Source organism: Crinia signifera, chromosome 1, assembly GCF_055691185.1.
Source record: "Crinia signifera chromosome 1, ASM5569118v1, whole genome shotgun sequence".
Taxonomy (NCBI): domain Eukaryota; kingdom Metazoa; phylum Chordata; class Amphibia; order Anura; family Myobatrachidae; genus Crinia; species Crinia signifera.
The window spans coordinates 369,865,808-369,881,608 of record NC_139217.1 but is presented as its reverse complement, the minus strand read 5'-3'; the positions used below and the strand labels follow the sequence as shown (position 1 = coordinate 369,881,608).

At 45.0% G+C, this 15,801-nt stretch overlaps 1 protein-coding gene across 1 annotated transcript; it reads right to left on the bottom strand.

Annotated features, from left to right (window-relative positions):
• Positions 1 to 9,230: 9,230 nt before the first annotated feature.
• UBC (ubiquitin C) lies at positions 9,231 to 14,403 on the bottom strand. The gene is made up of 2 exons (XM_083150686.1): positions 14,251 to 14,403; positions 9,231 to 11,841 (listed from the first exon to the last, which is right to left on the bottom strand). Exon 2 carries the CDS (start codon positions 11,836 to 11,838, stop codon positions 9,325 to 9,327), a length of 2,514 nt encoding a protein of 837 aa, XP_083006812.1. The 5' UTR covers positions 11,839 to 11,841; positions 14,251 to 14,403; the 3' UTR covers positions 9,231 to 9,324.
• Between the last annotated feature and the right edge of the window lie 1,398 nt (positions 14,404 to 15,801).

Here is a 15,801-nt window from a genome sequence, read left to right as displayed (position 1 = left end):
TAAAATGGGGTGCTGTACAGAACATCTGTACTCCAATATTGCCTAATTTCTGGCTTTTTTACTATGCCCATATGAAACACCAGACCCCAAAACGTCATCATCTCTACTGCATCTACAGGGGTCCACCTAGCAAATGATGACGTGGGGTTTTGAGCAATAAACTGCTGGGCATATAAATTAGTTTGGTCCACCATTAAATTTATAAAATCATCAGAGAAAAATAATTTGAAAAAGTCAATTTCTCTGAGACCTGTGGAATCAAATTGGATTCCTGGCATGGCCAAAAACTCAGGAACCTGGGGCTCAAAATTGTCTGGTGGTGGGGTCCATACGAGATCAATTATTGGGGGGGGGGGGTCTCAGCTGCTCTACGGGGGTGTCTTTGAGGGGGTCCCTCATCACTAGAGGAGGAAGAGGAGCTTAAGACGAATCCTTCAAATTCCCCGCTTGCATCACTGGCTGTGTCAGAGTCAGAGGCAAGCATGGCATATGCCTCCTCCGCTGAATACATTCTTCTGGATGACTGGGATGACATTTGGGATGACATTTTTATTTTTGTGTTTCTGGTAGTGAAATGTTTCAACACGTGTATAGTGTAGGGGGGGTACAAACTTTATTTCAACCAGGGAAGTATGTAGTGTGTAGTGTGTATGTAGTGCAGAAAAAAAAAATACTTTATACAGGAATTTGATCCCAATAAAAAAAAAAAAAAAATTGATGGGGTTAGTCAAATAAAAACTCAAATTTAAGGATGGGGGGGGGGGGGGGGGGGTGAAAGAGGGAAGAAACACATAGGGAGACATAAGGGGAAGGACGAAGCACAAACAAGAACCCTATCAAAGTCACAAATTAAACTTTGATATAAGGTAAACAAAGAATAAGCAATGGATTCTGGTATTCATCTCCCATAACACAATATATAATAAGATATCTTATTGTGTGGGCCATCATCAGAGTCTACATTTCTACTTATATTATATTAATTTCAAATATTTGTCAAGATGTCAATTGGCGATGTAGATACCATGTAGTGGTATCTTTGCCAACGTTAACAGAACCGTCAATGCAGGGATAATAGTTTTTTTGTTTGGGCCCAAATCCCAATATTTCAGATATAAAAATAAGCAGGGAATAGGAAGTGCAGTTCATTTTGAGTTGAATATGCCATTTATATAGTTGAATGCCCAGCATTTTTTGGGCATCTTCATGAAAAGGCTGGGCGTTCCCATAGGAATACAGGTGGGCCGATGCCTGCCGGGGGGCCTAGCACTTGTAAATAAAAGTCCTTTCAGACTGACTTATTTGCGAAGGCAGGAGAAATCAAATTATTTCTCCTGCTAGCAGATGCATGCGAGGGGAGGTGTTAAAAAACACCTCCCCTCACATGCTAACGTGTGGGTACGGCGGGGTGGCGTTAAGCCACTCAGTAAGCAGTGAACAACCGATGCGATCAAGTACTAAAAGTACAGAGAACATCACTCTGTATATTGGCACCTTTAGAGATGTGAGAAAGGAAGAAGGGAGAAAAGTCAGGGGATGCATGCAATTCAAATGTAGATGGTATTTGGAAGACAAATCTGATGAGATTTCCAAAGTCTGGAGGGAAAAGGGGGGGGCTACAAGAGATAATTAGCTCTTAGATTTGGTGCAAAGAAAGTGATTGGGGATCAGTGGAGTGGGTGGGCCAAAAACTAGACGAAGATGGTTGAGAAGGGATTGGGAGTATAGCAATTTGGAAATGCAGAGGTAGAAAATTATATCAAGGTGCTTGGCGGCAAAAGGGTTCATAGTTCAGTAGTTTGAGCGAGTTGAGAAAAGGTTTCGGTACTCTTTACTTAGTTGGGCGCCCGTCGCGGTCATCGCGGGTACATTTATGTCTGGCCGCGACGCGACCGACGCGATGCCCGCGATTTCCCATTGAAACCCATGTTAAACATGGAAATCGTGTCGGTCGCGTCGCGGCCGGCCATAAATGTACCCGCGATGCCCGCGACGCGATGCTCCCGATTTCCCATAGGAATCAATGTTAAAAGGCGCGATGGACCCGATTTTACTGTTAAATGGCTCAATGGACCCGATTTGGCCATAGGAATCAATGTTAAATGGGCCACAGAGCCCATTAACCCTTAAATGTCCCCCCCCAATTTTTAACGCCACCCCACGATCCACGCCAACCCGAAGCGCGGCGAGCGCAGCGAGCCCGCGAGGGGCGGCGGTACGCGTCCTCCGACCTTTTCATGCCCTACTATCCACTAGGGCGTGGAGTGAGAATATAATAGTGGCGAGCCCTGCGAGGGGACGCGGATACCTTCACAGGTAGACGCGTCCCCTCGCGGGCTTCACAGGTGTCGGCGTCGCCACGGACACCTGTGAAGCCCGCGAGGGGACGCGTCTACCTGTGAAGGTATCCGCGTGCGCTCGCCACACTATTATATTCTCACTCCACGCCCTAGTGGATAGTAGGGCATGAAAAGGTCGGAGGACGCGTACCGCCGCCCCTCGCGGGCTCGCTGCGCTCGCCACGCTTCGGGTTGGCGTGGATCGTGGGGTGGCGTTAAAAATTGGGGGGGACATTTAAGGGTTAATTCTGACTATTTGGCCTCTGTGGCCCATTTAACATTGATTCCTATGGCCAAATCGGGTCCATTGAGGCATTTAACAGTAAAATCGCGGTCAATTAGCCTTTTTAACATTGTTCCCTATGGGAAAATCGCGGTCATCCCGATTTACCCGCGATGACCGCGATTTTTACCCCCGACGACCGCGATTTCAATCGCTGGCGCCCATCTAAGTAAAGAGTACCAAGGTTTCTTAAAAATGGGTGAAACAAGGATATGTTAGCAGAAAAGGGGATTGAACTGGAGAAGGACAAATTGAAGAGAGGTAGGTTCAAGCATCAGGAAAGTGGAAGAGGAGTAGGTGAGAGGGAAGGAAGTCAAAGTGGCAAGTGGATGATAGAATATAATCGGATGGAGACAGTGGGCCCGATTCACACCTGATCACTGCTGAGCGAATTTGCACAGTGACCAATTATCAATGAGGCCACAATGCGCATGCGCAATGCCTACTAGCTTAGGAATCCTGCTTTTTTCCTTTGCAAACCATGTGATTGACATAGGAAGTAGGTGTCTGTGGGTAGTAACTGGTCATAAAGTTGGAATGCTAAGAAAAATGCAGGCGTGCCAGAAAAAATGCTAGGAGTGCCTAGGAAAACTCAAGGTGGCCATACACACACAGATTTATCTTCAGATCTGGCTGGTTGGAACAAAAACATGGCACATGACAGTTGACCATTTGCTTTGAAATGCTGGAAAACTGACAAACTGTCACTCATCCATAACCATGTTTTTGTTCCAACCAGCCAGATCTGAAGATAAATCTTACTAGTGTATGGGCACCCAGTTAAGGGGAGGGTGTGTGACATCAGCCCCAGGCCAGATATGCTTGTATTCATCGCAGCCGCTGAGCAAGTCCCTGATTTCTTCTAGCTTGTGATGACTGGTGCCTAGTTGAAAAATAATTTGATAATGAGCGGCTTTGGACAGTTTCGCTCAGCTTCTTACTATTTGGTAGTTGTACACATCCACTCACACAGCATGCACATCGAAGGTGGGATTTCACTATAGCGGGGTGGCATCTACCTCATTGCTGACCACTTCTAATTCACTCATTAGTGATCAGGTCTGAATCAGGCCCTTCGTCTCCAGTGGGGAAGGGGCAAAAGTAATTGAGTGACAGTTCAATTGTGGTAGTAAAGGGGATGGAGATGTCAAGGGCAGAGAGGTAAGATGTATGGGAGTTGGGGGATTAGTGGTAATCAGCATGGGTTTGTAAAGAACTGAGTGTGCCAAACTAACCTAATAAGTTTTTATGAAGAAATCAGCAGAAACCTAGACACTGGCAATGCTGTAGACCAGGCCTGGCCAACCTGTGGCTCTCCAGATGTTGTGAAACTACAAATCCCATCATGCCTTGCCACAGTTTTGCTATAAGGGAGTGTTAAAACTGTGGCAAGGCATACTGGGATTTGTAGTTTCACAACATCTGGACAACACTTTTTTTTTCTGGAGCTCGAGTGGATCTCCAACACCCAGTACAGTGACCTGAATCGTGCATAGGGGGCGTACATATGTATGGACCCTCTACCAAAGGAGAAAGGCCTTGTTACTCCCCTGACCCCTCTCGGCCAAAAAGAGAAAAATAGGGATAGGTGGGTCCTCTTCACCGAAGCTCAGCGAGATCCTCTTCCCTTGGAAGGGTTAGGGTGGGTTGATCCTCCGTGCCAAAGTTAGGACCCTCGGTAGGCTTCCCTCCACCTTGGGGCTCTGGGTCACCCTTGAGGACCGCAGCGCTCCCCTGAAGGAGAGAGTTTTGGTAAAACATAATGGCCGTACACACAGCCCAGAAAAACGTGACCAAACTAAATGTAAAAAAGTGAAACATTAGAGGGAAAATAAATAAATAAGAAGTGATCCCAGCCAAAAGGCCGGGTGAGGGTGTGAAAAATTGTCCTACCCCAGCCAAAATGCCCAGGGTGAGGATGTGAAGCGCTAACCTAAAGGGAGAGTGCACAGTGCAGGTGCCATACTAGTGCATGGTGTATAAGCTCAACAGTGCAGGGTTCAGGCACTCCCAAGTTTCCCCAGGGACACAGTACAAGCTCGGGCTCCAGGTAGCCAGCCAATCAGCATCCAACCAAGTGTTTCTCTGCTCCACCTAAGGCTGATTATTAAAATGGAAGTTTTGGGACTAGGTATTAAAATTTGTAGCTGGGTCAGAAACTGGCTCCAGGATAAACAGAGGGTGGTTGTAAACAGAGCTTATTCAAACTGGATACCGGTACTGAATGGGGTACTGCAGGCTTTGTGCTGGGGTCATATTCACCAATGATATAGAGGATGGAATACTAAGCAGTGTATCAGTCTTCACAGATGACACAAAACTGCGTAGGGCAAGTCGAATGGTGGAGGATGTCTCCTGCTACAGATTTACATAAACTAAATGAGATAAATGGAAAATAAGGTTCAATGTTGAAAAATGTAAGGTTATGCATCTTAGGAGACATAACCTGGGTGCGACTTATAAACTAAACGGGATAGATTTGGGTAAATCAGAATTAGAAAAGGACCTAGGAGTCCAAATTGACAAAAAACCGGGTGCAGTGCTGTCTCATAGCACAGCCATTAAGGCCAAGATGATACTAGCGTGTATAAAATGGGGCATGGAAACTAGAGACTATAATGTAATTATGCCACTCTATAAGGCACTGGACTAGTAAGACTAGTAGTTCCAATTATTGCAGGAACTAGTGTTTATTAACCCCTTCAGTGGCGGGTTTTTAGTAACTTCACCCCTCCCAGGGCGGGTTTTTAAAAGAGGAGTTGATCATGAAAACTCGTCTCACAAAAATGTATTTAAGAATACACTAAGTAGTTTTCAGAATATGTTGCCATGAAGGCAGAGTATATAAGAAAAATTATAAACAAATTCTAATACTTTCTTCTGAAAGGATAAAATCATCTAGATTCATCTTCCATAAAAGTAAAAGTTGCCTCAGCACACATTTTATTTGCGTCTTCTGGCTATTATTCCACTGGATACTTTGTATTGCACACCATGCTGGCTGTGGTAATGATACATTTAGCTACTTCATACTGATACTTTCAGTTGTACTGTTGAAAGCCACAAGATGGCACAACAAACTCAGTCAGGAGATTAGTGCAAAGTACAGCACAGAGAACTTCTGGGTTTGCCAATTTGGACTCGGCCCCGAAATTTCATGTGAGCACCACTGAAGTGGTTAACAGCTGGGCATTTGTCAAAGACCACAGTTTTGGCACTGCCTGTATAGGGGTGCTGTAATACTAAATAATTCTGCCTCCCTCCATAACTTTCTTGTACTCCTCTTAAGGGTATGGGTCAACAGCAGTAAGGCCAACATGCATTTGGTCGACCACTGAAGACCAATGAGCCAAGGTCAACACATGGGAGGGTCGACATGTCATTAGGTTGACACAAGCATGTCAACATGGGCTTGGTCAACATTTAAAAGGTCGACATGGGGTATCACTTTTTATTCCGAATTTCAAGGACACTAAAAAGTGCACCGCTGCGCTCGCGATGCTTTGGGTCTATGGTGCCTCTACACACTATTTTATTCTCCCACCACGCCATCCAAGCCATAGTGGATGGTATGGCATGAAATACCACCATGTTGGCTCAAAAAGTGAAAAACCCCATGTCGAACTTTTGATTGTTTACCTAATGCTTGTGTCGACCTAAGCACATGTCAACCTTGCCATGTATTGACCTTAGTGCCGTTGACCATAAACCCCTATTACACAGTTCATTAAGCATGCAGGTGAGAATGTGTTTCTAAAGTCAAATTCTGTTTTCTTAATAAATGTATGTGGAACTGAACACCACAATAAATTCTAACTCTGATTAGGGTGATGGTGTCTGTGCATGCGTGTATTTGCCTATGTGTAGACCCCTGTGCGAATGCCTTGGCAAGTATCACTCGCCAAGGCGTTCGCACGGGTAGGTGAGAGGGGGCGGCGTCATGGGAACACCCAGCATTTTATGGGCTTTTCCATCAGCGACAAGCCCCTTTTCATTAAAAATTAAATAAAAATGGCCAGAAAGTCAGTTTTCACTGACTTTTTATTTCTGAAGAGAATCATTTCATGGTTGGTGACCATAAAATGATTTCACTTCGACCTCATGGGAGTATACATGCAGTCAGCGAGCGGGTGTGAAGCAGGCACTTATCACTTCTGCCTTATGTCAAGGTGCTATTGTTCTTATGTCAAGGTAACAATGGTGTTCTGTAAACAGGCACAATTGAAAGCAACCCCATACATGAATGGTCTCCGAATGATTTACTGTTGTTGGCATGACACGGGACTGATGGAAGCACTTACCTTTCCTTCTCTGCAAAAGCCTTATTCCATTCATTTCATTGTTATGGCAAGAGGCAATTTCGCTGAAAAGCACCAGGAAGGAGCATGCTGTTATGAGAGAAGGCTAGAACCGGCAGGTGTTTAGTTGCAAGAACCAGCATTTTCTGTCCCACACAATGTTTACACTGCACTAGGACACGAAACAGCATTTCCGAACCACTAGTTGAACTTAGCAGTGCTTTTCACTGCCCTGTGATTTGAACCAAACACAGAATTTGATGGCAGATAAGAACTATGACCCATCCATTCTGCCCCAATTGGGTATTGGTTTAGGGGTAATTAAGGCAGTTTTAGCAGTTTGGGTTAAGGTATTTGGGATGTGCTATTAGGGTTGGTTTATCAGTTTGGTGTTAGGATTAGGTAAAGGTTCAGGTTAGGATCAAAGGTTAGTGTATTAAGACCAGGTATATGGGATTGAGATTAAAGTTCAGGGCTGTTTGTTACAATGCATCAGTAAGCCAGTATAATATAGGATCGGCTGGGGCAGCATGGATGTTGTAATTGTTAGCATTACTGACTCAGTGCTGAGGTCATGGGTTTGATTCCCACCATGGCTCTAACTGTGCAGAGTTTGTCTAGTCTCCCTGTGCTTATGTGGATATACTCAGTACTCCAGTTTCCTCCTACAATCCAACAAATATACTGGTAGGTTAATTGGCTGCCAACAAATTAACCCTAGAATGTCTGTGTGCGTGCACATGTGATAGCAAAAATGGATTGTAACTCCACTGGAGCAGGGACTGAAGTGAATGTTCCAATATTCATTGTAAAATCTGCAGATTGTGTGTGCACTATATAAGAAACTTAACAGGCTGATATACTTATACAAGATACCTTAATAAGCCAGTGCTAAACAGGGTAGATGTTACAGAGAGAGCATAGTGATTGGCTACAGCTTTCCAAACAGATGTTTATCTAGCTGAAAGAATCAGTGTTAATTGGAACCATCTTTTGATTGCTGAAGTCAGTAGATACATATTTGTTTACACCAGAGGATCCCTACAGATTGGGTGAGTCTGTAGCCAATCAGCATATAGCACCAATTTATTCTTTGGCCGACAGTAAACCCCACTATCCCGCTCCACTGACTTGGCAATACACCTAAAGATTATGGACTGATCTAGCCAGCTTAAACTGCAGGGGGATGTTAGGAGAAGAGTATTCTTTCAGAGTGCAAAACCAGGTCAGACCTGAGGTCTCAATCCCAGGTTTGGCACTTTCACATTAAACCTGGGTCACCCATTTTACAGACAGTGACCCAGGTTTAACAAGTTGGTCAACCCAGGTTGTAATCTTTGGTGCTTTCACACTACATTTAGGTGCAAGGGGAATCAATGTTCTTTTCGGCCTATGAAATACTTTAACATAGCAAAGGCAACCCCGACCTGATCTTTAGACTGATTTAGACTGTGCAAGCAACAGGGGGAGTGATAACAAGAGAATAGCTCAGATAGGAACTCATTACATTTGTGTGAGGAACTTTTTTTTTTTTTTCTAAATCTTGCTGGGTGTTAAAGTTGGCCAGTTACCATTGCAACGGAATTTTTTTGGTACTTATATATGTTAGTTGGGCGCCCACTATAGTAAGTACGCTCATACCCCCCACTTTCCATGTCGGATAAATTTTATATAGCGTGGCGAGCGTACGCATAAAACTAAGCAAATAGCTTAGTGGTCGCCCAACTAACATTAAGTACCATTTTTTTTTAATGAGAAAATATAATTTTGATCTAACACTGCAGTCTCCCATACCACCCAACCCACTCACTAGATGAGTTCCCATTGTACATTACCTTGCCCTTCATTCTGGAGTTCTGTCATACCTATGTACCTCCACCATCTTATGCAGTTTATCTAGTCATGGAACCAAATCTCAGACTAGCAGCTCTTCACATGAATTGCAACATATGTGCAGAATTACAGGGTTCAAACACCTATGCATTATTAAAAGACTGATCATTCCGATGATAGCAACCAAGTTCTTACCAGGTCCCTGAAATCTACTATGCATACACATCTTTTCCATAACTCAACTGTACACCAGTTAAACTTTATCTCTGGGTTATTCTATATTAAATATAGAGCTGCCAATAAGTAACCTCCCTTTCATCCTGGCGCCTAGACTGGCATTTCACAACTGCCACTCAAATCGTCCATCACTATTGTGTATGCTCATTATAAAAGTTACACAACTGTATAAATACTTACAATTCTTATTACCTAGCTTAGATTCAAAGGCTAAAATACATGATTAAATAAAACAAACTGTTTTGGAATGCAATAACTTTATTGAAACAAAGTGCAACAAATGCATGAAGTAAAATGTTGAGAACATTGTAGCACTACCAACAATGGTCATGGCTTAGACACCACCCCTCAAACGCAAGACCAGGTGCAGAGTGGATTCCTTCTGAATGTTATAGTCTGATAAAGTGCGACCATCTTCCAGCTGCTTGCCAGCAAATATCAGCCTCTGCTGATCTGGAGGAATACCTTCCTTATCCTGAATTTTAGCCTTCACATTTTCAATGGTGTCACTTGGCTCCACTTCCAAAGTAATTGTCTTGCCAGTGAGGGTTTTAACAAATATCTGCATGCCACCTCGCAGACGAAGGACAAGATGTAATGTGGATTCTTTCTGAATATTGTAGTCAGACAAGGTACGCCCATCTTCAAGCTGTTTGCCAGCAAATATCAACCTCTGTTGGTCTGGGGGAATGCCTTCTTTATCTTGAATTTTAGCTTTCACGTTTTCAATAGTATCACTTGGCTCAACTTCCAGGGTAATGGTCTTGCCAGTGAGTGTTTTTACAAAGATCTGCATGCCACCTCTCAGACGGAGAACCAAGTGCAAGGTGGATTCTTTTTGAATGTTGTAGTCGGACAAGGTACGCCCATCTTCAAGCTGTTTGCCAGCAAATATCAACCTCTGTTGGTCTGGGGGAATGCCTTCTTTATCTTGAATTTTAGCTTTCACGTTTTCAATAGTATCACTTGGCTCAACTTCCAGGGTAATGGTCTTGCCAGTGAGTGTTTTTACAAAGATCTGCATGCCACCTCTCAGACGGAGAACCAAGTGCAAGGTGGATTCTTTTTGAATGTTGTAGTCGGACAAGGTACGCCCATCTTCAAGCTGTTTGCCAGCAAATATCAACCTCTGTTGGTCTGGGGGAATGCCTTCTTTATCTTGAATTTTAGCTTTCACGTTTTCAATAGTATCACTTGGCTCAACTTCCAGGGTAATGGTCTTGCCAGTGAGTGTTTTTACAAAGATCTGCATGCCACCTCTCAGACGGAGAACCAAGTGCAAGGTGGATTCTTTTTGAATGTTGTAGTCGGACAAGGTACGCCCATCTTCAAGCTGTTTGCCAGCAAATATCAACCTCTGTTGGTCTGGGGGAATGCCTTCTTTATCTTGAATTTTAGCTTTCACGTTTTCAATAGTATCACTTGGCTCAACTTCCAGGGTAATGGTCTTGCCAGTGAGTGTTTTTACAAAGATCTGCATGCCACCTCTCAGACGGAGAACCAAGTGCAAGGTGGATTCTTTTTGAATGTTGTAGTCGGACAAGGTACGCCCATCTTCAAGCTGTTTGCCAGCAAATATCAACCTCTGTTGGTCTGGGGGAATGCCTTCTTTATCTTGAATTTTAGCTTTCACGTTTTCAATAGTATCACTTGGCTCAACTTCCAGGGTAATGGTCTTGCCAGTGAGTGTTTTTACAAAGATCTGCATGCCACCTCTCAGACGGAGAACCAAGTGCAAGGTGGATTCTTTTTGAATGTTGTAGTCGGACAAGGTACGCCCATCTTCAAGCTGTTTGCCAGCAAATATCAACCTCTGTTGGTCTGGGGGAATGCCTTCTTTATCTTGAATTTTAGCTTTCACGTTTTCAATAGTATCACTTGGCTCAACTTCCAGGGTAATGGTCTTGCCAGTGAGTGTTTTTACAAAGATCTGCATGCCACCTCTCAGACGGAGAACCAAGTGCAAGGTAGATTCTTTTTGAATGTTGTAGTCGGACAAGGTACGCCCATCTTCAAGCTGTTTGCCAGCAAATATCAACCTCTGTTGGTCTGGGGGAATGCCTTCTTTATCTTGAATTTTAGCTTTCACGTTTTCAATAGTATCACTTGGCTCAACTTCCAGGGTAATGGTCTTGCCAGTGAGTGTTTTTACAAAGATCTGCATGCCACCTCTCAGACGGAGAACCAAGTGCAAGGTGGATTCTTTTTGAATGTTGTAGTCGGACAAGGTACGCCCATCTTCAAGCTGTTTGCCAGCAAATATCAACCTCTGTTGGTCTGGGGGAATGCCTTCTTTATCTTGAATTTTAGCTTTCACGTTTTCAATAGTATCACTTGGCTCAACTTCCAGGGTAATGGTCTTGCCAGTGAGTGTTTTTACAAAGATCTGCATGCCACCTCTCAGACGGAGAACCAAGTGCAAGGTGGATTCTTTTTGAATGTTGTAGTCGGACAAGGTACGCCCATCTTCAAGCTGTTTGCCAGCAAATATCAACCTCTGTTGGTCTGGGGGAATGCCTTCTTTATCTTGAATTTTAGCTTTCACGTTTTCAATAGTATCACTTGGCTCAACTTCCAGGGTAATGGTCTTGCCAGTGAGTGTTTTTACAAAGATCTGCATGCCACCTCTCAGACGGAGAACCAAGTGCAAGGTGGATTCTTTTTGAATGTTGTAGTCGGACAAGGTACGCCCATCTTCAAGCTGTTTGCCAGCAAATATCAACCTCTGTTGGTCTGGGGGAATGCCTTCTTTATCTTGAATTTTAGCTTTCACGTTTTCAATAGTATCACTTGGCTCAACTTCCAGGGTAATGGTCTTGCCAGTAAGTGTTTTTACAAAGATCTGCATGTTCTAAGAAAAAAAACAAATAAAAAATATTTGAAACAGGAGCAAAATTTGCAAAAATACATTTGGGGGTCGATCCCATTACACCCGAAGGGTGTTGATTCACGAGTGTGAAGCAATCACGACACCAGGCGCACTTTCGGCAGGCTTGTACCTTCCACCTCCATAGGGGTGCGAGCAATTTTCAGCGAATTAGGCTGTGCGAAGGGTGTGAGATAGGCTTAATTCGGTTGCCATTTTGAGCATTAAACCGGCCACTGAACGGTAACACACCCTTGGGTGCAATAGGATCGACCTTAGTATTTACATAAAAAGAACAGGCTTAAAGCTGCTATGTAATTAAGAAATGTAATGTGCCAAAACCCCAGTAACCGCATTTTTTACTGCAATCCTGAAGAAACCACAACAGTGGTTTTGTCCATATTCCCATACAGAATCACATGTGAAATAATTAGCACCAGATCCATTAGAAATGACACACCCAAAAGCAGTGTTTAGCACAAAGTGGGTAAACCCACCTAAAGTAGTGGTTAGGGCACCACCACACAGAATAAATTCCCCCCCCCCCCCCCCCGTGGCAGGAAAATAAAAATCTTAATTGCCCCCCACCCCACATATATGAGGAAACAGTGAGTCAGTGGAATACAATAAGGGACAAGTATGTGGTGCACAAACATAGCACCATCTGATGACTTCCTACCATCCAACACAGCCAAAGCGCAAAGCAATACTGGGATGTGTAGTTCAACATCTGGAGGGAAGCTTATTTCCCATTGACAATAGCCCAGTTTCACAGCGATTCGTTGAAATATGTATCAGATCAGTTTATAATTTGGCCAAACACAAGTACCGGTGCTAAAGTGTAGTTTAATGTCTACATGTTTGGGGCAACTTCCATGTCTCAGTTCCGCTGCATGCAGATAACTATCAACCGTATATAGTACAGAGGATTTACCACTTAGGGCAAGTATGAACATTCCAGTCACAACATAATTACTAGAAGCGGAATCTGTGCCAGTCGGATAACAAGCACTCTTGAGTTAATCAGAGGAAGAATCAGCCAGATGAAGGACAAGAGCAGGGCTGCTGCTGTTTAAACACTACAACTGGAAATTCATACGCTTCACCCGCTATTGAACTCCCCCTTAATCTTTTCTAGATTATAGCCTGCACATATACAGAAGCAAAATGGTAACTGCCCTGTTTTAATATTAAGGATTTTAGTCATTTCAGGAAAATGGACATAAAATGGACAGAAAATACAAGCCAAATACAGCTATATTATCCACTGCAATTCAGATAAAGTACAGTAAAGTAACAATGTCTAGGGCATTACATTTTACAGGTGACCATATAAAATTTGGTGATTGAAATATGTAACTTGAGAGCTAATTTAATAAGCATTTATTAAAGACACACTAACATGTGCAGGCATTGCTACAGCCACCAAGATTACATATGTTTGATCCACTCTCTGAACCCAATCTATGTGCTTAAATTATGTAAAACCATCGAAGGATTGGCCATCAATTCACGATCGTTCACCACCACCGATGTTCTGATTCGATGGCGGCATTCCGAGGTTTTCCGCCATCGCGTTCTTTCCCTGCGATGTCAGTGACATCGCATCGATGTCGGAAACCACGCCATAATTTGATGGTGGGCTTCTAATGTAAATCCTTAAAAAACGTCCCGCTCACACTTTAACAAAACCCAATACATGTGCCGGGACAATCCAGACACCCGCGATGCCCTACCACCAAGCTATGATCGGCTCGCAGGGCATTAACCGAAAAAAAAATAAAAAAACCCCACACATCGGTACGACTGTCAGTGCCTGGAACCATCGATTGTCACACGCCACATATTCGGAGACCATGGATGTTCACCGAGTTCCGTCATCGATCGTGATCACACCGACAGCAATCCCGACCTCAGACTGTGCCGGCGGCCACATTCAAAAAAGCCACCACAAGTGCAAAAGCTTTCCGTGTCCCATTACATATGGCGCTTATACCTAGCGGAAACACGGAAGAGTGCACAGAGTGTCGACCAACCCACTTCCATGAAGAAAGTCCCACCTCTCGTCCATTACCCAACAACAACCCCCCCCCCCTCCCTCCCCAACCCGTGACGTGTATAATGGCGGGCACACGTACGCCCTCTAACAGCAGCCACCCTTCCAAACGGATATTTCCAGCTCGTTCTGGCCTTGAAAACCACTAATGAACACATACACCCGTACACGCATATACAGTCACACCGATAGGGGGGGGGACGGACCGTCTAAATACAGCATTAAACATACACGAAATATAAATGTCCGGCAGGGACAGATGATGGGATAGCCGAACGACCGAGGCCAGCAGGCGCTATACCCGCCACAGAACCGCGACTGAAAGAGTCAGTACTTACAAATTCGTTGCCGGCTCCACCAGCGAATACTCGAGTCGATACCTGAGAGCTACTGCGTCACTAACATCTCGGGCGCCATATTTATAGCTTACCACTGTACCCGTCCGCGGAAACCACCCGCCGGCACTATTTTACGTCTAACACAATGATCCCACCATCTATTCCCCTCGCATGTACTACGCCGAGTTCCCGCCAGTGTAGCGCTGATTTTTTTTTTTCACTGTGCAATTAGTGAATGCTCTCCATGTAACGAAAATAATCGTTCATTACTTGTAGGGAGAGGGGGTGTGGGGTGTCGTCGGCGCAGGAATACAGTATGTTGCCGTTATGTAAAGAGTTGGGGGGATGTGCCGCGGACGCCTGTCGGCACTTGATGTTGCTTAGATCCCGTGAGGCACGCAGTGATAGAAAGTGCTGGAATCTGTGCGCTTTGTTGGCGGCACAGTTGTCTGTGTCGTCAGTCCGACTCCTGACACCAAGTGTAACCCACGGGATTCATTCATTCCTGTTAAAACACCTCGTTACCGTATGAGGGAAGTTATCAGTACACCTCCTAGGGGTTTATTTAGTAATCTAAAAGAGAACCTTTCAATATTGTTTCTGTGTATGTAGCAAATTCAAAAGTGACTTCTGTATGTACAATACTGCAGCGAACCCCCTCCCAACACCATACACTAGGGACCTTTTCTGGTCCGTTTGCACGGGGACTGATGTTTTCTTTGGTGATAGATATAAAGTAGGAGCCCATCTCATCTATTTTCCTTAGGCCATGGCTCAGCATGGCTAGCCATGGCTATGCTATTTTTCTCAGCTGCAATACAATACAGTAGGGGATTAGCAGAGTAATCCTATTACTCACTTAATCCTATTAAAGGGATAGATGACAGTGGCTCCATCTGTATCTATCACAGATTTTGGAAAAGTCTTTTGAAATGAAAATCTTCTAGTGTGTATGGGCCATTAGTGAGCATTTCTGTGCTTGTGCATATGCAGGGTGCATGCACCTGTAATGATATGCCCCGGTGCTGGGACAGCTCCCCTGCTCCCAGCACCGGAGCAGCAGCAGGGACGAGGAGAGGGAGGGCTGGGTCCCACACGGGACACCACCGTCCCCGGCGCTGTTTGATCCCTGTGCCAATAGTGCAGGCAGCGACGAGGAGGAACAGCGCTGGGATCAAAGCACCGATCCCAGCGCTGACAGTGCGGGCGGCGAAGCGCCGCTCGCGTCAGTTTGAATCTCCCGCCGTTCGGGAGCCAATCATGGCTCCCGAATCGGCAGCCAATGGCAGACGGCCGCGGCGAGCCAATCAGCGCTCGCCGCGCCGTCCTAAAGCCCGCCCCCGGCGTCTGACGTCAGACGCCGCCGGGAGGCGAAAGAGGAGAAAGGTCCCACGCCGGCGGAGCGCAGGAGCGCCCCGGCTGAAGCGAGAAGACGCCGGAGGAGAGAGGACACCGCGGCGGCGGAGACCAGAGTTCCGGCGGCCGCTGAAGAGGCCAGAAGACGCCGGGATCAAGAAGGGAGATCTCCGGCGACTCCTGGAAGAGCAGAAG